Source organism: Oscarella lobularis, chromosome 1 (assembly GCF_947507565.1).
Source record: "Oscarella lobularis chromosome 1, ooOscLobu1.1, whole genome shotgun sequence".
NCBI lineage: Eukaryota > Metazoa > Porifera > Homoscleromorpha > Homosclerophorida > Oscarellidae > Oscarella > Oscarella lobularis.
The window spans coordinates 4,331,153-4,358,703 of NC_089175.1; the positions used below are offsets into that span (position 1 = coordinate 4,331,153).

Sequence of the window (27,551 nt, forward strand, 5' to 3'; positions counted from 1 at the left end):
GTTGCCATATATTAGAAGAAAATTACTGCATCTAGGAACGGTAAACAGGTCAGCTTAGTTGCAGAATTTCATAACGTTACAGAGACTCGATCACCTACACACTGAGTCAGCTAAACCGAACAGTCGGTTGCAGATTCAAAATGCGGTTAGGTTGACGACGACACCGGCGCCTATCGATTTTCAAGGCCTCCGGATGCAGGATATCGCCAGATTCGCCTGCGCCCGACGCGATCGAAGCAGGGGCAAAAGAGCTCAGCCTGCGGTTAGTGCAATGCTTAGCCCAAAAACATCGCAGCGCTTCATTCACGTTACTACAAAAAAGCATGATTAAGATCTACGCTCCTGCCAGCAGAAACCGGTCACACGGGAATGCCCGATAAAACGACCATAGTCAATAGGGAATCAATGAGATGACGTTGCCTGAGCATAAGCTGGCGAATCGTGTAAATTTGGCTCCAAGTTATCAGTGTGTCTCACTGGAACGACACCATACGCTCTTGAGTCTTGCATGTCCACCTCTTGATCGTTCCTTGCAGTGCTCAGCTCAACTTCTTCATACAGAGGCCCACGCTTATAATGTTCTGTTAGTAGACCAATATACCTGAGCTTTATTTAGAAAAAATAAGTGTATGAACTAATAATACCTTTGCCTTTTTGATCTTCAACCTTCCTTGTCGGCTCATTTTTTGACTTCGTCCGTGAACCTTGATAAGAGAATAAATAAATCATTACAGTTATTATGGTGGTTTCTTTACCTGCATTGCGGCGTTGATAACGGCAGACAACGACCACTGCAATAAGGATCGCACTTGCTAACACAACAGCAACGACAGGAGCCACGACAGTGACAAGTACGTTTTCTTCATCCTTCGTTGCATCTAAAAAAAAAGAGTCGAAAAAGAACAGCATCATCAAGAACATCTTACGCTTGGCAGTTATTCTAAAAGTGGCATAATTGCTGCTAATTCTAATTCCGTTGAACGTAGTCGCTTTGATCATAACGCAGTGATCACCCGATTCTAAGAATGTAACATTTGCCCAAAACGTGCGGCTGCTGACTAAGCTGAATTTAGTTTCCAGTGGCTTTTCTTCCGAATCGCATGACTTGAACACCAATTCCGTTGCATTTCCGCATCTGTCGTCCACATACAGTTGAAGTGCCTCGCCGCCCTCTAAAGTAGCCCGGGTGTCATTTTTAGATTCTAAAGGTGCCGAAAGATCTAAAGACTAACATGTCTGTACAACACAACTTTCTGTCATGCACACTAACCACACGTAGTCCAACATTGATCACCGCCTATCGGACTCGTTCCTACGCTGCTTTTGGCGATTATTCTAATCTGATACAACGTTAGCTTTTTCAACTGCGTCAACTGTATCCTTCCTCCCGTTTGCACAATTCCATCTGTCAGATGCAGAGTTTGATTCTTCCAAATGTCGACAATTCCAGTACTCTGATATAATATAACGTATCGCATGATTGCATTGCCTTCATTAGAAGTTGTCCACTCTAAATTAATGACCGTTTCTTCTTCTGAAATACAACTCGTAATTTTAGGCCGACTTGGTGCTGTACAAAAAATGACATATTGTTTCTACTACTATATATGCTAAATTTGCAGTTCACCTTTCGTTGCGACAATTTTCGGAACTCCGCTTGCAGTCACGCCGACCTCATTAAAAACAAAGAGTTCGCAATAAGATGTCGCGTTCGGACGCAACCCCAACAAAGTATTCGCAGACGAAAGCAAATCCGCATCTTGAGACACGGTAGTAGAACCGGAACATGGATATGTTTTAACATCGTCAACGTTCTCGCCACAGCACAACACTGCTCTTTTGATATCTGCGTTGCCGTCCGAACCCACCGTCCAATTATATTTGACTGAACTGCGAGCGACACTCTGGATAGACAATTTCACTGCACTAGGTAGACCTACGGAACAAGTGAATTAAGGACAAAGATTATATAAGTCGTTGGATCTTACTCAGAACAAGTAGAAAGAACTCTTCAAGCACTTCTCCCAACACGTGCAGTGCTCTTATCACATAGCTTCCCGTGTCGTTTTTCTCTGCTTTGAAATTGTGTTTGAGATTTCTTTCTTCAGTCACATTAGCTTTCAATTCTCCATCTTGGCTTAGCGTGATGTTGAATGGAGCTGGGTTACAGTCAACGTGAGCTGACACCTTTACGTCGTTGTTCTCAATCACTCGACGGGACGCTGGGTTTATTGATATGGTCAGCTTATTCAAATCTGCCGCGACAAATTGTTGTGACGACTAACGTATACCAAATGCATTCTAACTTACATGCAACGATCACAACTATTGGAGATGACAGCATGTATCCAAGCGAGTTGCTAACGTTGCAAAAGTACGTTCCGTTGCTCTCTTTCCCCGACACATCCAGAAACATTCGTCGTTCTGACTCAACATTGCTGTCGACAGAACTTCTTAGCTCTGATTGACTGCCATTACTTTGAAATATCCACGTCACCAAAGGATGGGGATTTATGTCTGGTGGAATCGCACAAAATAATCTAATACTCTGCTCTGGCAATATCTGATTCACACTTAGTGACTGGTTCAATAGCGAGGGCTTGCCTAAGAACACGTTAACTAATTCTTTAGTAATGAAAAGACGTGTATACTCACTTCCAATCATAAATTCAAATTGGTCAATTAGGGTTTCTTGCATTGTCGTAAGATCTCGTGCTCGACATTGCAAAGGACCATCAAGAAGCAAAGCTCCCTTTTCCTCAGAATTTCTGGCGTAAAGAACGCTTTTTCTGTCTGTAATTTGCGTAACATTGAGTTTGTACTCTCGACCACTGGCTAAACGCCAAGTTATGTTTGCCGGATTTTGTGTAGAGCATGAAACAATCCAGGGGTCCTCACGTAAGACGTAAATCATTGAACCTAAAAAGGTCACGTTTAATTAAGGTGGTAAATGAGGGCACCGGTATCTTCTATCTATTGGCCAAGAAGTTGGTTCGATTGTCGCGAAAGAACGCATGGAACGTTCGGTCTAACAAGAGGTCCTAAACTAGCGCGCTATAGGCCAAACTTTGAACCCTCGTTGTGAGATCCGTGATGTGATAATAATAAGCGTGACATTGCAAGGGTTCCCCAAGTAACGCGATCGTTGTCGCAGCAGAAAGTCTGACGAAAGAACGCTTTTTCTGTTGGTGACTTGCGTAACGTTCAATTTTATAGCTGTCCGCCACTGGCTAAACGCCAAGTTATGTTTGCTGGATTCTGTGTAGAGCATGCAACAATCCAGGGGTCCTCAAGCGAGACGTAAATCGTTGATGAATCTAAACAATTTGGAATAGCAGCTGAGCTCTACCGATTAATCGAAGCCCTGGTAGGCCTACGTGCGAAAAAATCGATCTTTTTTCTCTCGCGAGTTTCACTTCTAAGTCAAGATGAGCCCACAACTTCAACGCTGAGACCGAGTCACAACGGTAACTCTAATAACGTTGAATGTCCGCAGCGATGGCGCGAAGTGGATGCTAATGGTCGGGTGCACTAACCCCTTCGGGAATTCTTTGGCCTGCATATACCATCCACTTGAGACTACGCTGTACCTTGACAGGATGAAAGAAACAGCAGCAATTGCAAACGGAGTAACATTCTTTGGATCACTGCCGCTGTACGTGGCTCGCGCGTGCGCTAGCGCTCAGTGCATACCGGTTATATCAACATATGCTTTCTCTATAAGCCCAAACCGCTTTTATAGTGTAGAAACTTGCTTATACTACACGCCGCATTGATAGGCTAAAGAGATTTCTCTTTGTAGTACAAACTTTTCGCACGGTCACACGTGCATTCACGTGAGACGTTTGGTGGAAGTCGACGAACACACTCTCCACGCCAGCATGCGACCATAAACGGCAAAGTAAACAGCACTCAAGAGTCACCCACGCGCTCTACGAGCGCTACCATATTTGGTATAACTCTCTCTTGTTTGGCTGCTCAGAGAATGCCATAAAAGGATCTCTGAAAATACGAAGACGTTGCGCGGACACCCGAACGTACTATAAATTCGCCCTGTACTCTGATCAACAACAGTCAAAGCAACAAAGCATTCAAAAATGCATTGGTGTTCAATCGTCTCTATCATCGTTCTTTGCATCGTTTCTCTCTCGTATCAAGATGACAAAGGCAGTACTAACTGCCCTCTCCAGAAAGGAGACAAAGGAGGCAGAGTACGGGCACTACAACAATCATATGAGTCTCATCTCTACTGCGTGAAATGTTCTAGGGAGTTCCGGGCCACACGGGAATGCCAGGCAATAGGGTCAGTCTACAAACGAAACATATTCTCTCATGACAATATTGTTATAGGGTCATAAGGGAGACAAAGGAGTGCAAGGAAGCGAGGGAAAAAATGGAGATAAAGTACACATAGTCTCTTACATCAGGAGTTAGTTACAGTACGACTTCCACAGGGTGACCAAGGTGAAAAAGGATTGCAAGGCTTTCCTGGAACACAGGTTTCATAAAAAATATTTTGAACAATAGATTGAAATTAGAATAGGGTCCCACTGGTGTTGTTGGACCTCCCGGTGCCCAAGGTCCAGCCGGGCCACAGGGACCTCGTGGACATACTGGAATCCAAGTATTTATCACACCGACCGTGTAACATGCTAAGTCGTTCGAGCTCGATGGTAGGGTGTCTCCGGAATACAGGGACCAAAAGGACAAAAAGGAACACAAGGCATCAAGGTATATCTGAAACACGTCATGCATTTTCTGGGTAAGATGTGACATTTAGGGAGAGGTTGGATCGACAGGACCAAGAGGAAGAGGAGGAATCGACGGAATTCCTGTATTACAAACACACTGCACTTACCATACTTACTGTGGATTTAGGGTCCACCAGGCCATCCAGGAGTAACTGGACCAATTGGACCTAAAGGAGACAAAGTAAGTCAACGAAACTATTATTTGACATTTCTTAAGTAATAATGATCCATTAGGGAGTAAAGGGAGAGCAAGGATTGACTGGTCATAAAGGAGAGCAGGGACTTCAAGGAATACCAGGACCTGACGTAAAGATCCCTAGTATGGTCTCCGCTTAGTCATTTCTGTTTCGTCTAGATAGATGAATCGATTCTGAAGAATTTAAAAGAACAAGTATGAATCAAGTAAACGTTTATGTCATCCGATCTAAATCATGCAGATTGTAAAAGATCTAAAATCTTCACTTGGCACAGCACTGAAACCGATTGCTTACCTTGTTGGTGCCGGCAGTTGGCAAACCTACAACAGCGGTAGCAAGAGCAAATTTGGAAGCATATGATGATTAAATTTCCATCTCTTTGCTAGGTGAAGTCTTTGCTCACTGGTCAACTAGCACGTCAGGCTCCTATCCAACCGTTTTTCAAGGTGGAATGACGTACAGCGACGGATACATCACAGTACCTGAATCTGGAATCTATTTTATTTACTTTCAAATGTACGCTGATGGATTATCATCATCATCACCTGGTTATCGCTCCCCTGGCATTTACGTTGATTCACTTTGTATTGGCTTTCCAGCTGAGTTTTTCGTAAGCGAGAACAGCAGATCTCAATATCTTGGAATGCTTTGGAATGTGAGAAAGAGCAGCCGATTGTCTCTAAGGGCACTGGGTGGAACTATGAGGTACTATTTTGGTCCTCAATATACCGTTTTTGGTGCGTGGAAGATCAACTGAGTCTTTAACTCCGTAATTCTGCATTCTGTTTTGTACGCATGGCAACATGCAGAGTGTACAAACTAAATGGGGTCTCGAGGGGTCGCGAGTTCTGCCTCTAGACCACCGCCTTGCCCCCAAATTCCCGTTGGCCTACCGTACGGAACTCACCAGGATCAAAGTGACCCTCTTAGATCATCGCTCATCACAGTGAGATTGTATGGAGACGCCTTCGCGTAATCGCGTTTCTTTTCGCATCCGGGAAGGTTTTTTACATGAAGACGTCGTTCCGACGTCTAACCAGTGTAGCCTCGCAAGCCAGGCCCGTGCCGGACCGTGGAGGGTCTGGCTTTCGAGGCTACCTGACGTGGCCTGACGTAGTCTTGATCGTCTGATCGCGCGTACTCGTTTATTGGGTGTGAAGTCGCGCGCCTCTTGAAAACCGCCGCGGCTGAAGTGAAGTGTGCTCATGTGCGGGTCGCTTCGATTGAGAGCGGCGATTTGAAATTGCCAACCGCCCCAATTTTGCGATTGAAACGTGTGCAAAATTCCCGTTTCCGGGTGCGACCACGTGTGTTTAAGCGCCGTCGAATCGAAGTAGAGACCCATGGGAACGTCGCTATCCCAATACGGATAATTATACGTCGTGTTGAAGCGATTGACTGTGCCGTTTTCGTACGCTTGAAAGGCCGTATACGAGGGACGCGCCTCGGTGGGATAAGGAATACTCACGTTGAACGTTTCATTCAAGGGTCTCATGCTACCAGACGTTATAAGAGTCTTCTTCGACACCGAGCTATCTACGACGACGTTGCTAACGAATGCCTCCCCGGTCGAACGGCTTCCTTTAAACGATCCCTTCGATGTAGCGTACCCGTCTCCTGGTACGAGAGGATTGCCGTTTGGCCATCGAGCTCGGATTAATCGAGTGTTATTTAATCCGCTTCCGTATACGTAGAGCGAGTTGAATGTCATGCCTTTGGGCACTTCGGCTTTCCAAATGTTTTTAGACGTCGATTGCGACCAGGCGACTTTGAGATCCACGCCCCCGCTAAGAGTAACCTTCTCATTCTCGTAATTCTGATATGTTATCGGGTTTTGAGCGCTGTGGCCACTGTCTAGAGAACCGAGCTCGAGTGGTTCAAAGTAGACGCCCTCGCGGAGATTGACGTTGATGCTGGGACGCGATTCGAAGGGATAATGGGCGCGAATGGCGTCACGTGCTGCTGCTACGGTTTTGAATGGCTTATCTGGACTGGTTCCAGGATTCGAGTCGCTTCCCGTTGAAGCGGACACGTAGAAATTGACGTCAGCATTCGGGCGTTGTGAGAGCTTTCGGTTTGGCACGAGTGTTTTGTTTTGGGGATGAGGCTTGCAGCTATCGAGGTCCAGAGCGGCGGAGACCGGTTCCATGTAGTTTGATGTTGCAGGACTGGAGGAGAGTACTTTGCCAGCGTATTTCAGTGCTAGTTGACGCAAGCCGCAGTCGACTGCAGGATCTACGTCCTAGATTTCGAAAAAGAGAGACGGATAGGTCACGTTTCTGCTCATTGAAGCTTTATAACGTTGCAAATACCCGCAATAGCTGTGTATGAACTGCAAAAAAGCCGCCGAGAGAAATGAGGAGCGAGAAAACGCCGAACATCGTTTTTATCCGGGGCACGAGTGAACTCGTGACGTCAAATCGCTATAAGCATTATTAGAACTTCTCTGCGCTTTCCTGATGAAATTAACAATACTGACGGCTTCGCATATATACTGCATGAGGACGTAGTCTACGTCTTTGAACTGACGCAAACGTCTGTGATTCTTCCATGCCTCTGTTAAAAATTGTCTGGCACCCAGTGAGTTAAAGACAATTTAGGTTGCAATATATTAGAAGAAAATTACTGCATCTAGGAACGGTAAACAGGTCAGCTTAGTTGCAGAATTTCATAACGTTACAGAGACTCGATCACCTACACACTAGATTGAGTCAGCTAAACCGGACAGTCGGTTGCAGATTCAAAATGCAATTAGGTTAATGACGACACCGGCCCCTATCAATTTTCAAGACCTCCGGAAGCAGGATATCGCCAGATTCGCCTGCACCCGACGCTATCGAAGCAGGGGCAAAAGAGCTCAGCCTGCGATTAGTGCAATGCTTAGCCCAAAAACATCGCAGCGCTTCATTGACGTTACTACAAAAAAGCATGAATAAGATCTACGCTCCTGCCAGCAGAAACCGGTCACACGGGAATGCCCGATAAAAACGGCAACATGCAACCATAAATGGTAAAATACACAGCACTGAAAGCCGCGCCGACGCGTTTCCAAGTTGTCATGTTTTACCATATTTGGTATCACTCTCAGGGCACTTAGGATCTTCTTGAAAATTCGATGACGTCGTGTACACCGGCCTGAGCGCACCATAAATAAGCTCTGAATGCCTCTCCAATCAGAATCAGTTGAGTTCAAGTGTTGAAAATGCATCGCTGGACAATCGTCCTTCTTTGCATCGTCCCTCTTTCATATCAGAACAAAGAAGAGATTTTTCCTCTCCAGAAGGGAGACAAAGGAGAAAGAGTGTGCACTAAAATAAAGCCACGCGACGCTATTTTTCTAATCTGACTCGGGGTGTTAGGGAGTTCCTGGTCACTCGGGACTGCGTGGCATTAGGGCTCGTCCACAAACGAATCAATCCTTTCGTCTCTAATTTTCTAGTAACAGGGTCATAAAGGAGACAAAGGAATGCAAGGAAGCGCAGGAATAAACGGAGACAAAGTCTGCAGTTTCTCCCTACGATGACTATATAGTTACACTTTTACACAGGGTGATCAAGGCGTTCAAGGACCACAAGGCTTTCCTGGAAAACAGGTGCTAGACAGAATTCTCATTCACAATGAAATTGAAACTAGACAAGGGTCCCGCGGGCGTTCTTGGTCCTACCGGTCCCCAAGGTGCAATCGGACCACAGGGACCTCGTGGAAACACTGGACTGCAAGTAATGTATTAATCACGCCAAAGCATTTTTGATCGTTTCAACACAATTGCAGGGTGTACCTGGCCTACGGGGCCAAAAAGGGCAAAAGGGAATGAAAGGAATTAGGGTACAGCATAATGCAGTCAGTATGCGGGAAAGGAGTGAGAGCCACTTTTCAGGGAAGCAGTGGATCTACAGGACCAAGAGGAAGAGGAGGAATTGACGGAACTCCCGTACGTATTCCCAAATGCTGTATGACTCAACGTCCCTAAAAATAAATTTAGGGTCCGCCGGGTCACCCAGGAGTACCTGGACCTAAAGGACCTAGAGGAGACACGGTTGGTTGGTTGGTTAGTTAGCTAGTTACTGTATACAAACTGATGCCTAATTTGTTAGGGAACGAAGGGAGAACGGGGAATAACTGGTCACAAAGGAGCGAGAGGACTTCAAGGAATACCAGGACCTGACGTAAATTGACTCTTGATCTTCTGTTGATTTAGCTTACCTCACTTTTATCTAGATAGACGAAGAGATTCTGAAAAGGTTGAAAAAACAGGTGCAGCTTAACTGACCTCGTCTCTTGCCTATCAACTACAGGATACGCTTAGATTGTAGAAGATCTGAAGTCTACACTTAGTACAGTATTGAAACCTGTTGCCTACCTTGTTGGTGAAAGCTATGGCAGGAAAACTTATAGACAAGGTAAAAACAAACTTGAAGTAGCTGGTGATATAATCTCTTTCACAGACGAAGTGATTGCTCTCTGGTCACCTACTTCTCATCAGTCCGTTATCCAAGGCGGGATGACGTACAGAAACGGATACATCACTGTACCTGAATCCGGAATCTATTTCATTTACTTTAATTTGTACGCTGAAGGATCATCATCATCCGGCAATAGATATCCTGCAATATACGTCGATTCACATCGTATTGGATTTTCGCACAAACCCTTTGAAGACGGTCATGACAGATCTCAATACGTTGGAATGCTTTGGAATGTGAGAAAGGGAAGTCAATTGTCTGTAAGGGTAGGAGGTGGTGGGGACATGGTTTACACTTTTGAACCTGATTATGCTTGTTTTGGTGCGTGGAAGATAAACTAGCTCGCTGTTATGCTCTGTTTATGCTGGATTTATGTATTTACTAGTGATCGATGTTTCTCCCGTCTGACATGACAGTTTCGCCGGCGCAACGCAACAATAACTGAACAGTACTTACTCTCGGTCTTCCGAAACTGTAGCTCTACGTGTTGCAGCTAGCGCTAGTTGCCGCAATCAACTGCAGGATCTATATATCATCCTTGATCGGCGAAAGAGAGAGACGGTGATGTCACTTACATATTCATTAGAGCTCGAGGACGCTCGAACTACACCTGCACTGCTCTAAAACCACCAACAGCAACGAAAAGCAGGAGAACGCGTTCATCGTATCCGGGTACTCGTGACCTAATCGTGACGTCATATTGCTGATTAGCAATATTACTATGTCTACTATAGTCATTAGCAATATGACCATAGTCAATAGGAAATCAATGGGATGGCGTTGCCTGAACATGAGCATAAGCTGGCGAATCGTGTAAATTTGGCTCCAAGTTATCGATGTTTCTCGCTGGAATGACACCATACGCTCTTGAGTCTTGCATGTCCACCTCTTGATCGTTCCTTGCAGCGCTCAACTCAACTTCTTCATAAAGAGGCCCACGCTTATAATGTTCTGTTAGTAGACCAATATGCCTGAGCTTTGTTTTAGAAAAAATAAGTGTATGAACCTTTGCCTTTTTGATCTTCAACCTTCCTTGTCGGCTCATTTTTTGACTTCGTCCGTGAACCTTGATAAGAGAATAAATAAATCATTACAGTTATTATGGTGGTTTCTTTACCTGCATTGCGGCGTTGATAACGGCAGACAACGACCACTGCAATAAGGATCGCACTTGTTAACACAACAGCAACGACAGGAGCCACGACAGTGACAAGTACGTTTTCTTCATCCTTCGTTGCATCTAAAAAAGAAAGAATCGAAAAAGAACAGCATCATCAAGGACATCTTACGCTTGGCAGTTATTCTAAAAGTGGCATAATTGCTGCTAATTCTAATTCCGTTGAACGTAGTCGCTTTGATCATAACGCAGTGATCACCCGATTCTAAGAATGTGACATTTGCCCAAAACGTGCGGCTGCTGACTAAGCTGAATTTAGTTTCCAGTGGCTTTTCTTCCGAATCGCAAGACTTGAACACCAATTCCGTTGCATTTCCGCATCTGTCGTCCACATACAGTTGAAGTGCCTCGCCGCCCTCTAAAGTAGCCCGTGTGTCTTTTTTAGATTCTATAGGTGCCGGAAGATCTAAAAACTAACATGTCTACAGCACAACTTTCTGTCATGCACACTAACCACACGTAGTCCAACATTGATCGCCGCCTATCGGACTCGTCCCTACGCTGCTTTCGGCGATTATTCTAATCTGATACAACGTTAGCTTTTTCAACTGCGTCAGCTGTATCCTTCCTCCCGTTTGCTCAATTCCATCTGTCAGATGCAGAGTTTGATTCTTCCAAATGTCGACAATTCCTGTACTCTGATATAATACAACGTATTGTATGATTGGATTGCCTTCATTAAAAGTTTTCCACTCTAAAGCAATGACCGTTTCTTCTTCTGAAATGCAACTCGTAATTTTAGGCCGGCTTGGTACTGTACAAAAACTGACATTTAGTTTCTACTACTATACGCTAGATATGCAATTCACCTTTCGTTGCGACAATTTTTGGAACTCCGCTTGCAGTCACGCCGACCTCATTAAAAACAAAGAGTTCGCAATAAGATGTCGCGTTCGGACGCAAGCCAAACAAAGTATTCGCAGACGAAAGAGAATCCGCATCTTGAGACACGGTAGCAGAACCAGAACACGGATATGTTTTAACATCATCAACGTTCTTGCCACAGCACATCACTACTCTTTTGATATCTGCGTTACCGTCCGAACCCACCGTCCAATTATAGCTGACTGAACTGCGAGCGACATTCTGGATAGAAAATTTCACTGCACTAGGTAGACCTGCGGAACAAGTGAAGGACGAAGATTATACATAAGTCGTTGCATGCGTCTTACTCAGGACAAGTAGAAAGAACTCTTCAAGCACTTGTCCCAACACGTGCACCGCTCTTATCACATAGCTTCCCGTGTCGCTTTTCTCTGCTTTGAAATTGTAGTTGAGATTGCTTTCTTCAGTCATATTAGCTTTCAATTCTCCATCTTGGCTTAGCGTGATGTTGAATGGAGCTGGGTTACAGTCAACGTGAGCTGACACCTTTACGTCGTTGTTCTCAATCACTCGACGGGACGCTGGGTTTATTGATATGGTCAGCTTATTCAAATCTGCCGCGACAAATTGTTGTGACGACTAACGTATACTAAATGCATTCTAACTTACATGCAACGATCACAACTATTGGAGATGACAGCACGTATCCAAGCGAGTTGCTGATGTTGCAAAAGTACGTTCCGTTGCTCTCTTTTCCTGAAACATCCAGAGAGACTTCTCGTTCCCACATGACATTTTTGTCTTCAGAAGAATTTTTTAGCACTGATTGACTGCAGTTACTTTGAAATATCCACGTCACAGAAGAATGGGGACTCGTGGCTGGTGAAATCACACAAAGTAATCTTATACTTTGCCCTAGCAATATCTGATTCATGCTTGGTGATTGCCTTAACAGTGAAGGCTTGCCTAAGCACACGTTAACTAATTCTATAGTAATGAAAACACATGTATAATCGAGTACTTCCAATCATAAATTCAAATTGGTCAATTAGGGTTTCTTGCATTGTCGTAAGATCTCGTGCTCGACATTGCAAGGGTTCCCGAAGTAACGCAAGTCTCGTTAGCGCAGCAGAAAGTCTGACGTAAAGAACGCTTTTTCTGCTGGTTACTTGCGTAACGTTCAATTTTAGCTGTCCGCCACTGGCTAAACGCCAAGTTATATTTGCTGGATTCTGTGCAGAGCATGCTACAATCCAGGGTTCCTCAAGCGAGACGTAAATCGCTAATGAATCTAAAAAAATTCGACTAGCAGTTCTATCGATTGATCGACGCCCCGGTACGTGAGAAAAAATCAATCTGTTTTCTCTCGCGAGTTTCACTTCTAAGTCAAGGTGAGCCCACGACTTCAACGCTAAGACCGAATCACAACGGTACCTCTAATAACGTTGAATTTCCTCAGCGATGGCGCGAAGTGAATGCTATTGGCCGGCCGGGTACGTTAGCGGGGGAAATTCTTTGGCCGGCATATACCATCCACACGCAATCAACTGAGACTGCGCTGTACCTTGGCAGGTACACATTGAAAGAAACAGCAGCAATTGCAGAAACATTCTTTGGATCACCGACTGCCGCTGGGGCTCGCGCGTGCGCTCAGTGCACACCGGTTATCTATCTACATATGCTTTCTCTAAGCCAAACCGCTTTTATAGTGTAGAAGCCACTTGCTATTTCTACTACACTCCGCATTGATAGGTCAAAAAGATTTCCCTTTTGTAGTACAAAGTTTTCACGGTCACACGTGCATTCACGTGAGACGCTTGGTGGAAGTCGACGAACACACTCTCCACGCCAGCATGCGACCATAAACGGCAAAGTAAACAGCACTCAAGAGTCACCCACGCGCTCTACGAGCGCTACCATATTTGGTATAACTCTCTCTTGTTTAGCTGCTCAGAGAATGCCATAAAGGGATCTCTGAAAATACGATGACGTGGCGCGGACACCCGAACGCACTATAAATTCGCCCTGTACTCTGATCAACAACAGTCAAAGCAACAAAGCATTCAAAAAATGCATTGGTGTTCAATCGTCTCTGTCATCGTTCTTTGCGTCGTTTCTCTCTCGCATCAAGATGACAAAGGCAGTACTAACTGCCCTCTCCAGAAAGGAGACAAAGGAGGCAGAGTACGGGCACTACAACAATCATATGAGTCTCATCTCTACTGAGTGAAATGTTCTAGGGAGTTCCGGGCCACACGGGAATGCCAGGCAATAGGGTCAGTCTACAAACGAAACATATTCTCTCAATGACAATATTGCTATAGGGTCATAAGGGAGACAAAGGAGCGCAAGGAAGCGAGGGAAAAAATGGAGATAAAGTACACATAGTCTCTTACACCAGGAGATAATTACAGTACGACTTGCATAGGGTGACCAAGGTGAAAAAGGATTGCAAGGCTTTCCTGGAACACAGGTTTCATAAAAAATATTTTGAACAATAGATTGAAATTAGAATAGGGTCCCACTGGTGTTGTTGGACCTCCCGGTGCTCAAGGTCCAGTCGGGCCACAGGGACCTCGTGGACATACTGGAATCCAAGTATTTATCACACCGACCGTGTAACATGCTGAGTCGTTGAGCTCAATTGTAGGGTGTCTCCGGAATACAGGGACCAAAAGGACAAAAAGGAACACAAGGCATCAAGGTATATCTGAAACACGTCATGCATTTTCTGGGTAAGATGTGACATTTAGGGAGAGGATGGATCGACAGGACCAAGAGGAAGAGGAGGAATCGACGGAATTCCTGTATTACAAAAAAAATAAACACACTGCACTTACCAAACCATTGACTGTGGATTTAGGGTCCACCAGGCCATCCAGGAGTAACTGGACCAATTGGACCTAAAGGAGACAAAGTAAGCCAACGAAACTATTATTTGACATTTCTTAATTAATAATGATCCATTAGGGAGTAAAGGGAGAGCAAGGATTGACTGGTCATAAAGGAGAGCAGGGACTTCAAGGAATACCAGGACCTGACGTAAAGATCCCTAGTATGGTCTCCGCTTAGTCATTTCTGTTTCGTCTAGATAGATGAATCGATTCTGAAGAATTTAAAAGAACAAGTATGAATCAAGTAAACGTTTATGTCATCCGATCTAAATCATGCAGATTGTAAAAGATCTAAAATCTTCACTTGGCACAGCACTGAAACCGATTGCTTACCTTGTTGGTGCCGGCAATTGGCAAACCTACAACAGCGGTAGCAAGAGCAAATTTGGAAGCATATGATGATTAAATTTCCATCTCTTTGCTAGGACAAGTCTTTGCTCACTGGTCAACTAGCACGTCGGGCTCCTATCCAACCGTTCTTCAAGGTGGAATGACGTACAGCGACGGATACATCACAGTACCTGAATCTGGAATCTATTTTATTTACTTTCAAATGTACGCTGATGGATTATCATCGCCTGGTTATCGCTCTCCTGGCATTTACGTTGATTCACTTCTTATTGGCCGTACAGATGAGCGTTTCGTGAACAGGGACGACAGATCTCAATATCTTGGAATGCTTTGGAATGTGAGAAAGAGCAGCCGATTGTCTCTAAGGGCACTGGGTGGAACTATGATATACTATTTTGGTCCTCAATATACCGTTTTTGGTGCGTGGAAGATCAACTGAGTCTTTAACTCCGTAATTCTGCATTCTGTTTTGTACGCATGGCAACATGCAGAGTGTACAAACTAAATGGGGTCTCGAGGGGTCGCGAGTTCTGCCTCTAGACCACCGCCTTGCCCCCAAATTCCCGTTGGCCTACCGTACGGAACTCACCAGGATCAAAGTGACCCTCTTAAATCATCGCTCATCACAGTGAGATTGTATGGAGACGCCTTCGCGTAATCGCGTTTTCTTTCGCATCCGGGAAGGTTTTTTGCATGAAGACGTCGTTCCGACGTCTAACCAGTGTAGCCTCGCAAGCCAGGCCCGTGCCGCACCGTGGAGGGCCTGGCTTTCGAGGCTAGCCGACGTAGTCTTGATCGTCTGATCGCGCGTACTCGTTTATTGGGTGTGAAGTCAGAAGAGCCCTTCGTCTTCCTTTCGTGCAAACTCGACAAAGCGGGCGAACTAGACTTCTACTTATGAAAATTCTGCCGTGCCAAGGCAGCGAGGCTTTCCACTCAGAAGCATAGAGTCAATGGAAATAGGTATGAAATTCGCTTCTCTTCAAATCGATGTCTTCTACTCTACTGCTCTACTAGACCCTGGTCTAGTTTGGCAGCAAGCATATGGCTTTGGCAGATTTGAGATTTACGATACGCTGTGTGGGTAGAGTTATTGATTGCTGTGAGCTGTGACGAATCTTTCAATTGTAGAGGATTCTTTTCGTCATCAAATTGTATTGTCATTCTGAAAATCGGATAAGACACAGAAACTTGAAGGTCTAGTAGCACGGATTGTAGTACAGTAGACTGTCAGCTGACGACGTCAGCTGTGGTTCCTCCCTAGCCTCGTGAGAAGGTAGTTCCCCCGGCCCCCCACAAGAGCCTTATAGGCTCTGCGGACCACTCCCCGGGCCACCTGACTCAGGACGCTATAACGCGTTTATTGTGCCGAATGAAACGCTAGCATATGTATTATTCCTTGCAACGCTTCCTCTCGCCACCAGGCATGGCTTCAAGTCTCCTCCTACTTGTCCTCGCGCACAGTGCGAACGCCTTCGTCCCGACGGCCTTCAACGAGAAACTCGCCGGCATCGCCGACAAAATATTCGGCGGATCGTATTCGACAACGATCGCCGGATCGACGACGCACATCGAAATGACGCAGGCGTCGATGGCGCAAGTCGGTCGCGCACTCCTTCAGAAACGCCGCCTTCTTCCCGCCGAATTCCCAAGCGACGACCCGAACGAAATCGTTCGCGCCGCATTCGGAAACTCGGCGTCAGCTGAGGGCTTTGTCGACGCCATAGCAACGGTATCCACGGCGAACGCCGACGTCGACGTCGAGGAGGCGGACGACGCGACGGCCCATTTCGACGCGGAGAGCTTTCTCGTCGCCAACGAGCGTCTTCTCGCTCTCTACAGCGCCGCAGTGCGAAGCGTTGTCGTCGAAGCGCTCGACGACGCTCGCACGTCGATCGGGCAACTCCTACACGGTCTACAGGACTTCTACAGTCACTCGAATTGGATCGAACTCGGTAATACGAAGCCGAACGAGAATCTCGCCATTCGCGGACGCCGACCGACGAACATCGCTCCGCCGCGCGTTTCTACGTGTCGAGATTGTCCGGGCAGCATTTTCGCTCTACCGCGAAAATCGTGTCGGAATAATCTCGCCACGAGTTTCATCACGAGCGGTTACACGCAGAATAACCCAAAGCCGGACGCCGATAATCTGGAGGGCGGCGTTGAAAACGGCGACGGGAAGTGCAGTCACGGCGGCGTCATCGATCTTACGTCGCTTAGACACGCGAAGGGCGGCATCAATAAGGATAGTACGAGCGAGGTTATTTCGCCGCATAACTATTTGCACGTGGAGGCGGTACGAGTTGCGACGGCCGCTACCGTCGCTTTGCTCAATAGCCTTTGGGATCGCGTCGGCGACGATCGGTTCACGCGTTTTATGGGACTCGATTACGGTGCGACGATCAGCTTTGTCTTCGACGCGACGTCGACGCTGCGAGACGATATGATCGAAGCTTATAGGCAGATGAGCGCGTCGTTCGCCAATTCGCCGTCGCTGCGACCGAGCGACTTTTTCTTCGTGCCTTTTAACGACCGAGGTAATGTGCTATGAAGTTTTAGTTATTTTCTGTTTCCTTGTCAAGAATTGATACTGATACTTTCTCTCTCTTTTTTTGTGGATACAGATTTTGGAGGTCTATATCAAACTCGCATTCCAGCTGACTTTGAAAACAGAATTTCGTCTGTTAAGACTTCTGTATCCTCTGCTGGTGTAAGTCTCGCAGTCAGCGGCCTTATTCTCGCACTCAGAAGCAGCAAGAAAGGATCCACCATCTACCTATTCACGGACAACGGTGCCAACGACTTCAATCGATACCCTGAAGCCGTCGCTCTTTTCGCAGCTAAACGAGTCAAGGTCATTGTCGTCGTTGGCAATTCGTCGCTGAATCTATGGCGACCGGACAGAGGAATCAATTCCAATTCGATTTACAACTATTTGGCGGAGGTATCCGGTGGTCAAGTGCTGTCAGAAATCACGTCAAAGACAGGACACGTTCTACAACTCGCCTCGTCGTTCGTCGACGCGACTGGCATCAGTCTGGCGCAATACGAATCAACGACGCCTTCGGGCCCCTTCGGTGTAAACGTGACTGTGACTGTCGATGATCTTGTGACGAATATGACCCTCTCTTTGAGCGGAAGAAATCCGACTCTCAGACTGACTAAACCTAACGGTCAGCCGCCTGTGTTTGAGCAAAACGACATCGTTCAGTCAGAGAACGCCGCTTTTGCTATTGTACACAGTCCGGATCGAGGCTCGTGGACTATGCAAGTGATCAACACCGAGAGCCGCTTTGATTTGCTCGTCAAAGGCACGAGCTCGCTCAACTTTGTACCTAGTCTCGTCCAGGCAACCTTCAATAACACTCATCCAGGATTGTTTTCCATACTAGGCCAACCTAGAATTGGTACACGCATAGGAAAAAAATTCGGAAATATTGGTAATCTTTCGTCTTGCTTTAGGCGACTTGGTCACTGTACGATTGTCAGTTAGCGGTCTTCCCGATGGAGGTACCGTGGACAAGGTCCTTTTCTTGCTAGAAAACACGACCCTCGTTGGAGAATATGTCGCCGTTCTTTTTGACGATACAACCAACAATATTTTATATGTGACCCAAGGAGAAGCTACCGTTCCGGCCGAACCGTTTAACATTGCAATTTCGGGACAATATAACGGGCAGACTTTCGTTCGCCTCGCTTTCACTCTCATAACGCCCGTTGCATTCAAAGTGGAAACTGTCCCTAAATCACGAAGCAGCGTCAAACAGGGAAATAAATTGGGTTTGAAATTTGTAGTGTCAACGGCGAATATCGAGGCGGAATATCTCGATATGACGGTCGAAGCCGAGGATCAATTGGGCCTGACCGGCGTGCTGCAACCGAGTTCGTTTCGTCTCGGCGCCGACAGTTCGCAGACGGTTGCGATTGAGATTGCTGTACCGACGTGCTTTCCTCTAACTTCTCTTGACAGCGTTGTGATCGTTGTCAGATCACAGACGACCAATGAGAGGAGCTCGTTTCTTACAAACGTTTTCGTCGATTCGCAGGTAAGCCTAAGGGATTGACTAGTTTCAGTCTCTTTCATTTTTTCTAGTTTAATGACTATGATCCACCGGTTTGTTTCGTCGACTACGTCAACTCGACGTCGTGCACGCCAAACGATTGCACTGGAAACTGGTCTTCTTCTGTGACGATTCTCGACAAAGGATCGAATTTGCATACTATTGGAGTTGAATCGTCAACTGCCTCGATTTCTCACCCCAATCTTTCTACGAGTCGCAATGCGTTCGTCACGGCAACAGTCACGGCGTCTTGCTGTACGGAAAGCGTCACAGTGAACGTGGCAGATGCGTCAGGAAATCAGGCCACGTGCACGCCAATGAAGACGTCAACGACTGAAAGTAACTGTGACCCAGCTCCTTGCCTGAACGGAGGCCGGTGCCAAGGACCCAACAGCTGCTTGTGTCTCGGGGGATATTTTGGGAACAACTGCGGTCAAGGTAAACAAACGCTTCAAAAAAGCAATAATGAATTTATGGTATTTCCTATATACTATAGAGGGCTGTCAGAAGCCGAGCGCTCCTCTAAACGGCGTACTCAACGGAGACGCAGCAGCTTTTCAAGAAGGACAATTGGCCAACTTTTCGTGCACTGATCCTTTTGAGCTTACTGGTGATAACCTACTCACTTGCTGTCCGTTCGGATGGGCAGGATCTCAGCCTTTCTGCCTTTCCAGCGGTAAAAGATCCGGCTTTCGTAAAGCTTGTCTCACTATTGTCGTTCTTTAGGATCCACTGTTCCGGCAAACGCAATGATCTTGACCTTAGTGCTAGTTCTTGGTGTAGCTGTTTTTATAGGAAAATGATTCTGACGCTTTCGCTTTTGCCTATACACTATAGTACTCACCTTTCTGACGTAGAACAACATGAATGGTGTCTCGCCTCGAGGCGAGCTCTACCGCAATAGCGGCTAAGCTCATCATCGCCTTGTCGAAGCGTTCCTACTTTCACCACGTTGGCTTGCCGTACGGAAACATCTCTCGTAGATAGACGAATTCGTCGTTTGTCTCTCGAGGCAGTCAGATCGTTTCGAGACAGGCCTTTGCGCTCCCTTCGACCAACGGTAAAGCAACGTTAGATCCGGGTGGTCTTAGAAGACGTCAAACTGAAACTGAAACTGCAAACTCTGAATGAGTGCAAATCCGTGGGATAAAGTTGTCATTCCTCGCCTCGACGCACTCGTAGGGGTTATCGACGTCGAAGGCGAGCTTCTCGATCGTCTGACGGCGCGCGGATTGATCACACGCGACGACTGGGAGTTCCTTCATCTTCCTTCCGTCACAAAACGCAACAAAGCGCGCGAACTCCTTATGAAAATTCTGCCGTGCAAAGGAGGCAGTAAGGCTTTCGACTCGTTCGTGAATGCTCTAAGGCTAACAGAAGGTCAGAAGCACATCGTTGAAATTCTTGAAATGCCTGAGCTAAGTACGTGTAATATGAAATCGATAAAAATTAATTCTCGTCAATAACAAAGATACTGGTCAGATTTTTATTGTTGTCATGGTGACGAAATATCGGAGTTGAAAAAGGAAAATGCTGTGCAAGTGAGGCTACGAAAGGGAGTGGAAATGATTTGTCTGGGACTGAGGACAAAATACGAGGTATCCAATTAATCCACTCATTGAGTCAATAAAATTAAAATGACTTTTTTGTGACAATAGACTCCTCAACGTAGGGAACACTTTTGGAAGGCAGTAGAATCGCCTCTTCCGCCATCTTCTTCCATTGATGGACGAGTGGCAGAAATCGATGGAACGCTGACTGTTGCTAATACAACAAAACAGCTGTTCCGATATTCTAATGGAAAGTGGACCGATTCGCTCATTAGCGTGAACATACGCAGTCTAATGAAGTGCCACGAAAAAGGATACGTTCTTATCAGAGACGAAAACGGTTTCTGCAGACACGTTTCTGAAATTGACAGCGCACGCGTGCTTGCGATGTTGCCCGTCGATCATCAATTGCGCTATTCATCTGCAATTGGTCACGGGGGAAAAATCTACATTGTAGGGGGAGTAGATGAAGCCTTCAATCGAAGTGCCATTGTCAGTGTTCTGGACATTGAAACCAACAAATGGACGAGAGTTAAAAGTATGAAGTCAGAACGACTTGCCTGCTCACTGACAACTATTGGTAATAAACTATTCGTTGGCGGTGGGGTTGGTGTCGACGTGATGGGAAGTAAAGATGCCCACTGCCTTGATTTGGGTGCAGAAAAATGGACTACCCTGTCGCCCACAACGAATAAACAATGTCATTTTGCTGCACTTTACGGAAACCTTGTTGCAACGGGAGGAAGATGTGACGAAAACCATAAATTCTCTACTTCTGTAGAATTTTATGACAAAGAAACAGACTGTTGGCTTCCATTGCCTTCAATGAATAGTCCACGGTATGGGCACGGTGCATGCACAACGGAAGACAATAAATTGTATGTCGTAGGCGGGTGGGATTATTCTGTAATTGAATGCTGTGAACTGTAAAGAGGTTTTGTAGATATAGTAAAAGTTCATGGCATCAGGAGAGTCAGCGAGAAGGAGAGCAAATTTTTCGTTTTTGCGAAGTGATACGTCTGGGCACGGTCTGCCAGATTATTTGCATGGTCCACAAGAGAAAACACGACGTTTTTACTCCGGATTTTCTTGCAGGTATCTTTTGCACCGGTCACTCGTGAATGCACGCGAGCCGCCGTCGAATGCACAAGCAAAGATAACAAACACACTCTTTACGCAAACAAAAGTCGCCTAAGCTTGAGACGAACTTGACCAAATTTGGTATTACAGTACTTTCTAAACGCCGAGTCTCTGTAAAAATCCGGTACAGTGGTGACGATGACGACGTCCGCACACTATATATACGTATGCACTCGAATCAAGAACCAGTTGAAGTGGCAAACCAGACAGAATGCATTGGTGCCTACTCATCCTTCTTTCTCTCGTTTCGTTTTCATATCAAAGCGAGGAAAGCAGCACGAATTTTCGTCTCCCGAAAGGAGATAAAGGAGACAGAGTATAAACTGACATCATAGTGAAGCTACGAATTTATTTTCTACTCCAACGTGTTAGGGATCTCCTGGCCACCCCGGAGTGCGTGGCATTACAGTTAGTCTACAAAGGAATACCAATCCTTTTAATAATATTAAGCGCTAGTAATAGGGTCCCAAAGGAGACAAAGGAGCACACGGAAGTGCGGGAGAAAACGGACCCAAAGTGATGCACAGCTTTGAAGTGATACCCAAACTCCAATTTTGCATAGGGTGATCAAGGTGCTAAAGGATCTCAAGGCTTTCCCGGAAAACAGGTTTTTAATTAAGCATTTTTTCTGAAAATATATGTTAGTGTTAGAGTAGGGTCCTGCTGGTGTCATTGGTCCCACCGGTCCCCAAGGTGCAACTGGATCACAGGGACTTCGCGGAGAAACTGGACTGCAAGTAATTTATTTCATCGTCTTATAAAATCGTTCTAACTCAATTGCAGGGTGTACCCGGCATACAAGGTCCAAAAGGACAAAAGGGAGTACAGGGACTAAAGGTTTAAACTATGCCATATATGGCTGCATATGGTAACGAATTTGTAGGGAGAGATAGGATGGACAGGGCCAAGAGGAAGACGAGGAATCGACGGAATTCCTGTACAGTATTACTGAATATGCCCACGCTGCACATATGATACTGTTAATTAAATGTAGGGCCCACCGGGCCACCCTGGAGTATCTGGACCAATTGGACTCAAAGGAGATAAAGTTAGTCAAATTGTAAACTTATTACTGTATCTCATTATACGCAATGTTGATAAATTAGGGAATGAAGGGAGAGCGAGGATTGACTGGTCACAAAGGACAGCAGGGACTTCGAGGAATACCAGGACCTGATGTAAATGACGTGGTCTTCTGTCACAACATTCAGTTACCTCTGTCGTCTAAAATTTTAGATAGATGAACATGTTTTAAAACGACTGAAAAAAGAGGTACAAATTAAATAGTAAATTTAGCTTATTCAGCTCATCAGTGTTGTATGTATGTATGTGTGTGTGTATGTAGATTGTAGCAGATCTGAAGTCTTCACTGAGTACAATATTGAAACCTATTGCATACCTTGTTGGTGATGGTTCTACGTGGCAAACCTATTCGCCGGGTAAGGAAAAAACGTTGAAAATACGTGTATAAAGTATTAAACTTTTATTTATTTCAGGCCAGGTAATTACTCACTGGTCAACTAGAACGTCAGGCTCCCTTCCATCTGTCGTCCAAGGTGGAATGACGTACAGCAATGGATATATCACTGTACCAGAATCTGGAATCTATTTTATTTACTCCAATTTGTATGCTGATGGATTATCGACACCAGACATTTGTTCATCTGCCATCTTTGTTGATTCACTTCGCATCGGCTTTACAGGAGACCATTTTGAAAGCATTTCTGACAGATCTCAACATGTTGGAATGCTTTGGAATGTGAGAAAGGGCGGCCGACTGTCTGTGAGGGTGGCATGCCGAATGAAATACGATTTTCGTCGTGACTACGCCTGTTTTGGTGCGTGGAAGATCAACTAATTTTGCATTCGCTTTATCGGTAGACCCATTCAATGCAACGCACTGTGTAGCGTATTGAGCATGTCTTAAATACAGTAGTATTCGCACGTGAGATGACGTGCTCGGGAGGAAGTGATCATTAGGACTGCAAGCTGACGGCATTCCTACATTGTACGTACTAGCATGATGATGATGATGATGGCTCTTGGTCCGCTTCCCTTGCTTGTCTTCGCCGGGATCGCGAACGCCTTCGTACCGACGGCCTTCAACGAGAAACTCGCCGGCGCTGCCGACACAATCTTCGGCGGATCGTTTTCGAAAACGATCGCCGGATCGACGACGCACATCGAAATGACGCAGGCGGCGATGGCGCAAGTCGGTCGCGCACTCCTTCAGAAACGCCGCCTTCTTCCCGCCTCATTCACAAGCGACGACCCGAACGAAATCGTTCGCGCCGCATTCGGAAACTCGGCGTCAGCTGAGGGCTTCGTCGCCGCCATTGCGACGGTAACAACGGCGAACGCCGACGTCGACGCGGAGGATCCGGACAGCACGGCGGCCCATTTCGACGCGGAGAACTTTCTCGTCGGCAACGAGCGTCTTCTCGCTCTCTACAGCGCCGCCGTGCGAAGCGTCGTCGCGGGGGAGTACGACGACGCTCGCACGTCGATCGGGCAACTCCTACACGGTCTACAGGACTTCTACAGTCACTCGAATTGGATCGAACTCGGTAATACGAAGCCGAACGAGAATCTCGCCATTCGCGGACGTCAACCGACGAACATAGCTCCGCCGCGCGTTCCCACGTGCCAAGATTGTCCGGGCGGCCTTCTCACGCTACGTCGAGAATCGTGTCGGAATAATCTCGTCACGAGTTTCATCACAAGCGGCTACTATCCGAAACAGGATCGCCAAAAACCCGATGCGAAGGACCTGATCGGGGGCGGTGCGAACGACGAGGGGAAGTGTAGTCACGGGGGCGTCATCGATGTGACGTCACTGAAACAGGCGACAGGCGGCATCAATAAAGATAGTACGAGTGCGATTTTTTCGCCGCATAACTATTTGCACAAGGATGCGGCAGGAGTTGCGACGGCCGCTACCGTTGCTTTGCTCAATAGCCTTTGGGATCACGTCGACGACGATCGATTCACGCGTTTCATGGGGCTCGATTACGGAGCGACGATCAGTTTTGTCTTCGACACGACGTCGACGTTACGAGACGATATGCTAGAGGCTTATAGGCAGATGAGCACTTCGTTCGGCAATTCGCCATCGCTGCGACCAAGCGACTTTTTCTTCGTGCCGTTCAACGACCAAGGTAATGAATGACGTATACATGTACGAGGCTTTCAGTTTTTGCCGTGTTGACAGATTTTGGAGGCTTATATGAAACTCGCATACCAGCTGAGTTTGAAAACAAAATTTCTTCCGTTAGGACATCTGTGTCCTCTGCTGGTGAAAGTCTTGCAGTCAGCGGCCTTATTCTCGCACTCAGAAGCAGCAAGAAAGGATCCACCATCTACCTATTTACGGACAACGGTGCCAACGACTTCAATCGATACCCTGAAGCTGTAGCTCTTTTCTCAGCTAAACGAGTCAAAGTAGTCGTCGTCGTTGGCAATTCCTCGCTGAATCTATGGCGACCGGACAGAGGAATCGATTCCCATTCGATTTACAACTATTTGGCGGAGGTATCCGGTGGTCAAGTGCTGTCAGAAATCACGTCAAAGACCGGACACGCTCTACGACTCGCCTCGTCGTTCGTCGACGCGACTGACATCAGTCTAGCGCAATACGAATCAACGACGCCTTCGGGACCCTTTGGTGTAAACGTGACTGTGACTGTCGATGATCTCGTGACGAACATGACCGTTTCTTTGAGCGGAAGAAATCCTTCTCTAAGACTGACTAAACCCAACGGTCAGGCTCCGGCGTTGGAGCAAGACGACGTCGCTCAGACGGGCAATGCTGTTTTTGCTGTTGTACATAGTCCGGATCGCGGCTCGTGGACTGTGCAAGTGATCAACACTGAGAGCCGCTTTGATTTGCTCGTCAAAGGCACGAGTTCGCTTAACTTCGTTCCTAGTCTCGTCCAGGCAAACTTTAATAACAGTCACCCAGGAATGTTTCCCATACTAGGCCAGCCGAGAATCGGTATAGGAAGACAGAGAATTTAGGAAATATTGATAATGTTTTATCTTGCTTTAGGCGATTTGGTTACCGTACGATTGTCGGTTAACGGTCTTCCCAGTGGAGGTACCGTGGACAAGGTTCTCTTCGTACTAGAAAACACGACCCTCGTTGGGGAATATGTCGCCGTTCTTTTTGACGACACAACCGACAATATTTTATACGTGACCCAAGGAGAAGCTACCGTTCCGGCCGAACCGTTCAACATCGCGATTTCGGGACAATATAACGGGCGGACGTTCGTTCGTCTCGCTCACACTCTCATAACTCCCGTTGCATTCAAAGTGGAAACCGTAGCCAATTCGCGACGCAGCGTCAAACAGGGAAATAAATTGGGTTTGCAATTTGTAGTATCAACGGCGAATATCGAGGCGGAATATCTCGATATTACGGTCGAAGCCGAGGATCTATTGGGCCTGGCCGGCGCACCGCAACCGAGTTCGTTTCGTCTCGCCGCTGACAGTTCGGAGACGGTTGCGATTGAGATTGCTGTACCGACGTGCTTTCCTCTAACGTCTCTTGACAGCGTTGTGATCGTTGTCAGGTCACAGACAACCAATGAGACGAGCTCGTTTCTTACAAAGGTTTTTGTTGATTCTCAGGTAAGCCTAAGGGATGTAGAAGCTTTGACTATTATATGCATAAAGCGAGTCTCTCTTTTTGATTGTCTTGTTTGTTTCTAGTTTAATGACTATGATCCACCGATTTGTTTCGTCGACTACGTCAACTCGACGTCGTGCACGCCAAACGATTGCACTGGAAACTGGTCTTCTTCCGTGACGATTCTCGACAAAGGATCGCATTTGGATTCTATTGGAGTTGAATCGTCAACTGCTTCGATTTCTCATCCCGATCTTTCTACGAGTCGCAATGCGTTCGTCACGGCAACAGTCACGGCGTCTTGCTGTACGGAAAGCGTCACAGTGAACGTGGCAGATGCGTCAGGAAATCAAGCTACGTGCACGCCAACGAAGACGTCAACGACTGAAAGTAACTGTGACCAAGCACCTTGCCTGAACGGAGGCCGGTGCCAAGGACCCAACAGCTGCTTGTGTCGCGGGGGATATTTTGGGAACAACTGTGGTCAAGGTAAACGCAATTCTTCGAGAGCGAGAATGCACTTATTTTCTATTCACTAGAGGGCTGTCAGAAGCCGAGTGCTCCTCTAAACGGCGTACTCAACGGAGACGCAACAGCTTTTCAAGAAGGACAATTGGCCAACTTTTCGTGCACTGATCCTTTTGAGCTTACAGGTGATAACCTACTCACTTGTTGTCCTTTCGGATGGGCAGGATCAACGCCTTTTTGCCTTTCCAGCGGTAAAAATAACGCGACTGTGCTTGCCTTCTCACTAATGTATTTAGGATCCACTGTTTCGGCAAACGCAATGATTGTGACTTTCGTGCTAGTTCTTGGGGTAGTTGTTTGGAGGTTTATAGCACACTAAGACGATTATATGAACTGTTTTATGGACTGTTTTATCACGGTGAAAGTAGTGATAATTTTTCCTGCTTGAGCTGTGCCCTGATAATAATAAATAGATCACCTTTCGGTCCAGCCGTCACCGTATCTTTGGCAAAATTTTCCAAGGTGTCAGAACGTCAAAACTAAAAGTAAAGACTGTGTTGCATATATATAGCAAGGCCCGGCCGTTTGAAGAGCAAAGCCTGACTTAGGATGATTCGACTCTGCATCTTTCTGTGCTACGCTTCCACTGCAACCAACGGATTCGTACCGACAGGGCTCCACGGCGACGGGAAGTGCAGTCACGGCGGCGTCATCGATCTTACGTCGCTGAGACACGCGACGGGCGGCATCAATAAGGATAGTACGAGCGAGGTTATTTCGCCGCATAACTATTTGCACGTGGAGGCGGCACGAGTTGCGACGGCCGCTACTGTCGTCTTGCTCAATAGTCTTTGGGATCGCGTCGGCGACGATTTGTTCACGCGTTTTATGAGACTCGATTACGGAGCGACGATCAGCTTTGTCTTCGACACGACGTCGACGTTGCGAGACGATATGATTGAAGCTTATAGGCAGATGAGCGCGTCGTTCGCCAATTCGCCGTCGCTGCGACCGAGCGACTTTTTCTTCGTGCCGTTCAAC

At 46.5% G+C, this 27,551-nt stretch overlaps 9 protein-coding genes and 1 long non-coding RNA gene across 16 annotated transcripts; 6 read left to right on the forward strand and 4 right to left on the reverse strand.

Moving 5' to 3' along the window:
- Nucleotides 1-298: 298 nt before the first annotated feature.
- LOC136189026 (receptor-type tyrosine-protein phosphatase delta-like) lies at nt 299-2,901 on the reverse strand. Its single transcript, XM_065976870.1, has 9 exons — nt 2,656-2,901; nt 2,311-2,604; nt 1,989-2,255; nt 1,628-1,936; nt 1,271-1,570; nt 927-1,220; nt 756-878; nt 645-704; nt 299-581 (listed from the first exon to the last, which is right to left on the reverse strand). Exons 1-9 carry the CDS (start codon nt 2,696-2,698, stop codon nt 403-405), a joined length of 1,869 nt encoding a protein of 622 aa, XP_065832942.1. The 5' UTR covers nt 2,699-2,901; the 3' UTR covers nt 299-402.
- Nucleotides 2,902-3,854: 953 nt separating this feature from the next.
- LOC136199521 (uncharacterized) lies at nt 3,855-5,705 on the forward strand. Its single transcript, XM_065989736.1, has 13 exons — nt 3,855-3,901; nt 3,983-4,211; nt 4,268-4,303; nt 4,351-4,404; nt 4,455-4,499; nt 4,544-4,624; nt 4,678-4,731; nt 4,781-4,834; nt 4,879-4,932; nt 4,986-5,057; nt 5,107-5,142; nt 5,189-5,279; nt 5,335-5,705. Exons 2-13 carry the CDS (start codon nt 4,098-4,100, stop codon nt 5,703-5,705), a joined length of 1,062 nt encoding a protein of 353 aa, XP_065845808.1. The 5' UTR covers nt 3,855-3,901; nt 3,983-4,097.
- On the reverse strand, nt 4,137-7,336 carry LOC136183925 (uncharacterized protein YwoF-like). Of its 3 annotated transcripts, XR_010669270.1 has the most exons (5): nt 7,261-7,336; nt 5,856-7,190; nt 5,678-5,802; nt 5,494-5,627; nt 4,137-5,436 (listed from the first exon to the last, which is right to left on the reverse strand). XR_010669270.1 is itself a non-coding variant. In XM_065970744.1 (3 exons), exons 1-2 carry the CDS (start codon nt 7,327-7,329, stop codon nt 5,880-5,882), a joined length of 1,380 nt encoding a protein of 459 aa, XP_065826816.1. In that variant the 5' UTR covers nt 7,330-7,336; the 3' UTR covers nt 4,137-4,918; nt 5,856-5,879. The 3 variants fall into 3 exon arrangements, 1 of the variants encoding a protein (XP_065826816.1); XR_010669269.1 differs by having other exon boundaries at nt 5,678-7,190; XM_065970744.1 differs by lacking the exons at nt 5,494-5,627; nt 5,678-5,802 and having other exon boundaries at nt 4,137-4,918.
- A 530-nt stretch (nt 7,337-7,866) lies between these two features.
- LOC136185281 (pulmonary surfactant-associated protein D-like) lies at nt 7,867-9,783 on the forward strand. Its single transcript, XM_065972386.1, has 12 exons — nt 7,867-7,958; nt 8,037-8,249; nt 8,308-8,447; nt 8,496-8,540; nt 8,587-8,667; nt 8,720-8,773; nt 8,826-8,879; nt 8,931-8,984; nt 9,043-9,114; nt 9,167-9,202; nt 9,255-9,348; nt 9,394-9,783. The coding sequence occupies exons 3-12, from the start codon at nt 8,415-8,417 to the stop codon at nt 9,750-9,752; spliced, it is 882 nt and encodes a 293-aa protein (XP_065828458.1). The 5' UTR covers nt 7,867-7,958; nt 8,037-8,249; nt 8,308-8,414; the 3' UTR covers nt 9,753-9,783.
- A 383-nt stretch (nt 9,784-10,166) lies between these two features.
- LOC136187494 (neuroglian-like) lies at nt 10,167-13,247 on the reverse strand. 2 transcript variants are annotated; one of them, XM_065975107.1, is made up of 9 exons: nt 12,978-13,247; nt 12,083-12,704; nt 11,761-12,027; nt 11,398-11,706; nt 11,043-11,342; nt 10,701-10,994; nt 10,529-10,651; nt 10,418-10,477; nt 10,167-10,362 (listed from the first exon to the last, which is right to left on the reverse strand). In XM_065975107.1, exons 2-9 carry the CDS (start codon nt 12,345-12,347, stop codon nt 10,178-10,180), a joined length of 1,803 nt encoding a protein of 600 aa, XP_065831179.1. In that variant the 5' UTR covers nt 12,348-12,704; nt 12,978-13,247; the 3' UTR covers nt 10,167-10,177. The 2 variants fall into 2 exon arrangements, with proteins under 2 accessions (XP_065831179.1, XP_065831170.1); XM_065975098.1 differs by having other exon boundaries at nt 12,083-13,247.
- A 131-nt stretch (nt 13,248-13,378) lies between these two features.
- On the forward strand, nt 13,379-15,097 carry LOC136199522 (uncharacterized). Its single transcript, XM_065989737.1, has 12 exons — nt 13,379-13,597; nt 13,654-13,689; nt 13,738-13,791; nt 13,842-13,886; nt 13,931-14,011; nt 14,064-14,117; nt 14,167-14,220; nt 14,277-14,330; nt 14,384-14,455; nt 14,505-14,540; nt 14,587-14,677; nt 14,733-15,097. Exons 1-12 carry the CDS (start codon nt 13,484-13,486, stop codon nt 15,095-15,097), a joined length of 1,056 nt encoding a protein of 351 aa, XP_065845809.1. The 5' UTR covers nt 13,379-13,483.
- Nucleotides 15,098-15,348: 251 nt separating this feature from the next.
- LOC136188814 (von Willebrand factor A domain-containing protein 7-like) lies at nt 15,349-19,599 on the forward strand. Of its 2 annotated transcripts, XM_065976616.1 has the most exons (8): nt 15,349-15,621; nt 15,676-15,738; nt 15,790-17,198; nt 17,286-18,068; nt 18,124-18,707; nt 18,755-19,160; nt 19,219-19,398; nt 19,449-19,599. In XM_065976616.1, the coding sequence occupies exons 3-8, from the start codon at nt 16,046-16,048 to the stop codon at nt 19,523-19,525; spliced, it is 3,183 nt and encodes a 1,060-aa protein (XP_065832688.1). In that variant the 5' UTR covers nt 15,349-15,621; nt 15,676-15,738; nt 15,790-16,045; the 3' UTR covers nt 19,526-19,599. The 2 variants fall into 2 exon arrangements, with proteins under 2 accessions (XP_065832688.1, XP_065832680.1); XM_065976608.1 differs by having other exon boundaries at nt 15,676-17,198.
- Nucleotides 19,121-19,787, reverse strand: LOC136188831 (uncharacterized). Its single transcript, XR_010670311.1, has 2 exons — nt 19,567-19,787; nt 19,121-19,505 (listed from the first exon to the last, which is right to left on the reverse strand). It is a non-coding gene; the product is annotated as an uncharacterized lncRNA (long non-coding RNA).
- A 51-nt stretch (nt 19,788-19,838) lies between these two features.
- Nucleotides 19,839-23,280, forward strand: LOC136187744 (pulmonary surfactant-associated protein D-like). 2 transcript variants are annotated; one of them, XM_065975430.1, is made up of 13 exons: nt 21,247-21,493; nt 21,543-21,728; nt 21,785-21,820; nt 21,875-21,928; nt 21,975-22,019; nt 22,069-22,149; nt 22,196-22,249; nt 22,296-22,349; nt 22,407-22,460; nt 22,519-22,590; nt 22,649-22,684; nt 22,758-22,851; nt 22,909-23,280. In XM_065975430.1, exons 2-13 carry the CDS (start codon nt 21,624-21,626, stop codon nt 23,268-23,270), a joined length of 1,047 nt encoding a protein of 348 aa, XP_065831502.1. In that variant the 5' UTR covers nt 21,247-21,493; nt 21,543-21,623; the 3' UTR covers nt 23,271-23,280. The 2 variants fall into 2 exon arrangements, with proteins under 2 accessions (XP_065831495.1, XP_065831502.1); XM_065975423.1 differs by lacking the exons at nt 21,785-21,820; nt 21,875-21,928; nt 21,975-22,019; ... (6 more) ...; nt 22,758-22,851; nt 22,909-23,280 and adding exons at nt 19,839-20,144; nt 20,205-20,320; nt 20,381-21,150 and having other exon boundaries at nt 21,216-21,300; nt 21,368-21,493; nt 21,543-21,658.
- A 145-nt stretch (nt 23,281-23,425) lies between these two features.
- On the forward strand, nt 23,426-26,995 carry LOC136183780 (von Willebrand factor A domain-containing protein 7-like). Of its 2 annotated transcripts, XM_065970543.1 has the most exons (6): nt 23,426-24,570; nt 24,624-25,406; nt 25,461-26,044; nt 26,126-26,531; nt 26,582-26,761; nt 26,807-26,995. In XM_065970543.1, the coding sequence occupies exons 1-6, from the start codon at nt 23,433-23,435 to the stop codon at nt 26,887-26,889; spliced, it is 3,174 nt and encodes a 1,057-aa protein (XP_065826615.1). In that variant the 5' UTR covers nt 23,426-23,432; the 3' UTR covers nt 26,890-26,995. The 2 variants fall into 2 exon arrangements, with proteins under 2 accessions (XP_065826615.1, XP_065826606.1); XM_065970534.1 differs by having other exon boundaries at nt 26,582-26,995.
- Nucleotides 26,996-27,551: the final 556 nt, after the last annotated feature.

Bases quoted from the DNA above. Each gene is read 5' to 3' on its own strand.
- LOC136189026 (XM_065976870.1), bottom strand. From the start codon at position 2,698: ATGCAAGAAACCCTAATTGACCAATTTGAATTTATGATTGGAA. The intron at 1,571-1,627 runs GTGAACTGCAAA...TTTTTTGTACAG, and splicing joins GAAAATTGTCGCAACGAAAG to CACCAAGTCGGCCTAAAATT. The intron at 1,221-1,270 runs GTTAGTGTGCAT...GTTAGTCTTTAG, and splicing joins TCAATGTTGGACTACGTGTG to ATCTTTCGGCACCTTTAGAA.
- LOC136199521 (XM_065989736.1), top strand. From the start codon at position 4,098: ATGCATTGGTGTTCAATCGTCTCTATCATCGTTCTTTGCATCGTTTCT. The intron at 4,732-4,780 runs GTATATCTGAAA...TGTGACATTTAG, and splicing joins AAGGAACACAAGGCATCAAG to GGAGAGGTTGGATCGACAGG. The intron at 5,280-5,334 runs GTAGCAAGAGCA...TCTCTTTGCTAG, and splicing joins TTGGCAAACCTACAACAGCG to GTGAAGTCTTTGCTCACTGG.
- LOC136183925 (XM_065970744.1), bottom strand. From the start codon at position 7,329: ATGTTCGGCGTTTTCTCGCTCCTCATTTCTCTCGGCGGCTTTTTTGCA. The intron at 7,191-7,260 runs GTATTTGCAACG...TTCGAAATCTAG, and splicing joins TTCATACACAGCTATTGCGG to GACGTAGATCCTGCAGTCGA.
- LOC136185281 (XM_065972386.1), top strand. From the start codon at position 8,415: ATGCAAGGAAGCGCAGGAATAAACGGAGACAAA. The intron at 8,668-8,719 runs GTAATGTATTAA...ACACAATTGCAG, and splicing joins GTGGAAACACTGGACTGCAA to GGTGTACCTGGCCTACGGGG. The intron at 8,880-8,930 runs GTACGTATTCCC...AAATAAATTTAG, and splicing joins GAGGAATTGACGGAACTCCC to GGTCCGCCGGGTCACCCAGG.
- LOC136187494 (XM_065975107.1), bottom strand. From the start codon at position 12,347: ATGAATCAGATATTGCTAGGGCAAAGTATAAGATTACTTTGTGTGATT. The intron at 10,652-10,700 runs GTAAGATGTCCT...TTTCTTTTTTAG, and splicing joins TTTTAGAATAACTGCCAAGC to ATGCAACGAAGGATGAAGAA. The intron at 10,478-10,528 runs GTAAAGAAACCA...TCTCTTATCAAG, and splicing joins TTATCAACGCCGCAATGCAG to GTTCACGGACGAAGTCAAAA.
- LOC136199522 (XM_065989737.1), top strand. From the start codon at position 13,484: ATGCATTGGTGTTCAATCGTCTCTGTCATCGTTCTTTGCGTCGTTTCT. The intron at 13,690-13,737 runs GTCAGTCTACAA...ATATTGCTATAG, and splicing joins CGGGAATGCCAGGCAATAGG to GGTCATAAGGGAGACAAAGG. The intron at 13,887-13,930 runs GTTTCATAAAAA...AAATTAGAATAG, and splicing joins AAGGCTTTCCTGGAACACAG to GGTCCCACTGGTGTTGTTGG.
- LOC136188814 (XM_065976608.1), top strand. From the start codon at position 16,046: ATGTATTATTCCTTGCAACGCTTCCTCTCGCCACCAGGCATGGCTTCA. The intron at 18,069-18,123 runs GTACACGCATAG...GTCTTGCTTTAG, and splicing joins ACTAGGCCAACCTAGAATTG to GCGACTTGGTCACTGTACGA. The intron at 19,399-19,448 runs GTAAAAGATCCG...GTCGTTCTTTAG, and splicing joins GCCTTTCTGCCTTTCCAGCG to GATCCACTGTTCCGGCAAAC.
- LOC136187744 (XM_065975423.1), top strand. From the start codon at position 19,850: ATGAGTGCAAATCCGTGGGATAAAGTTGTCATTCCTCGCCTCGACGCA. The intron at 20,145-20,204 runs GTACGTGTAATA...GATACTGGTCAG, and splicing joins TCTTGAAATGCCTGAGCTAA to ATTTTTATTGTTGTCATGGT. The intron at 21,151-21,215 runs GTATGTCGTAGG...GAGGTTTTGTAG, and splicing joins ACAACGGAAGACAATAAATT to ATATAGTAAAAGTTCATGGC.
- LOC136183780 (XM_065970534.1), top strand. From the start codon at position 23,433: ATGATGATGATGATGATGGCTCTTGGTCCGCTTCCCTTGCTTGTCTTC. The intron at 24,571-24,623 runs GTAATGAATGAC...CCGTGTTGACAG, and splicing joins CGTGCCGTTCAACGACCAAG to ATTTTGGAGGCTTATATGAA. The intron at 26,045-26,125 runs GTAAGCCTAAGG...GTTTGTTTCTAG, and splicing joins AGGTTTTTGTTGATTCTCAG to TTTAATGACTATGATCCACC.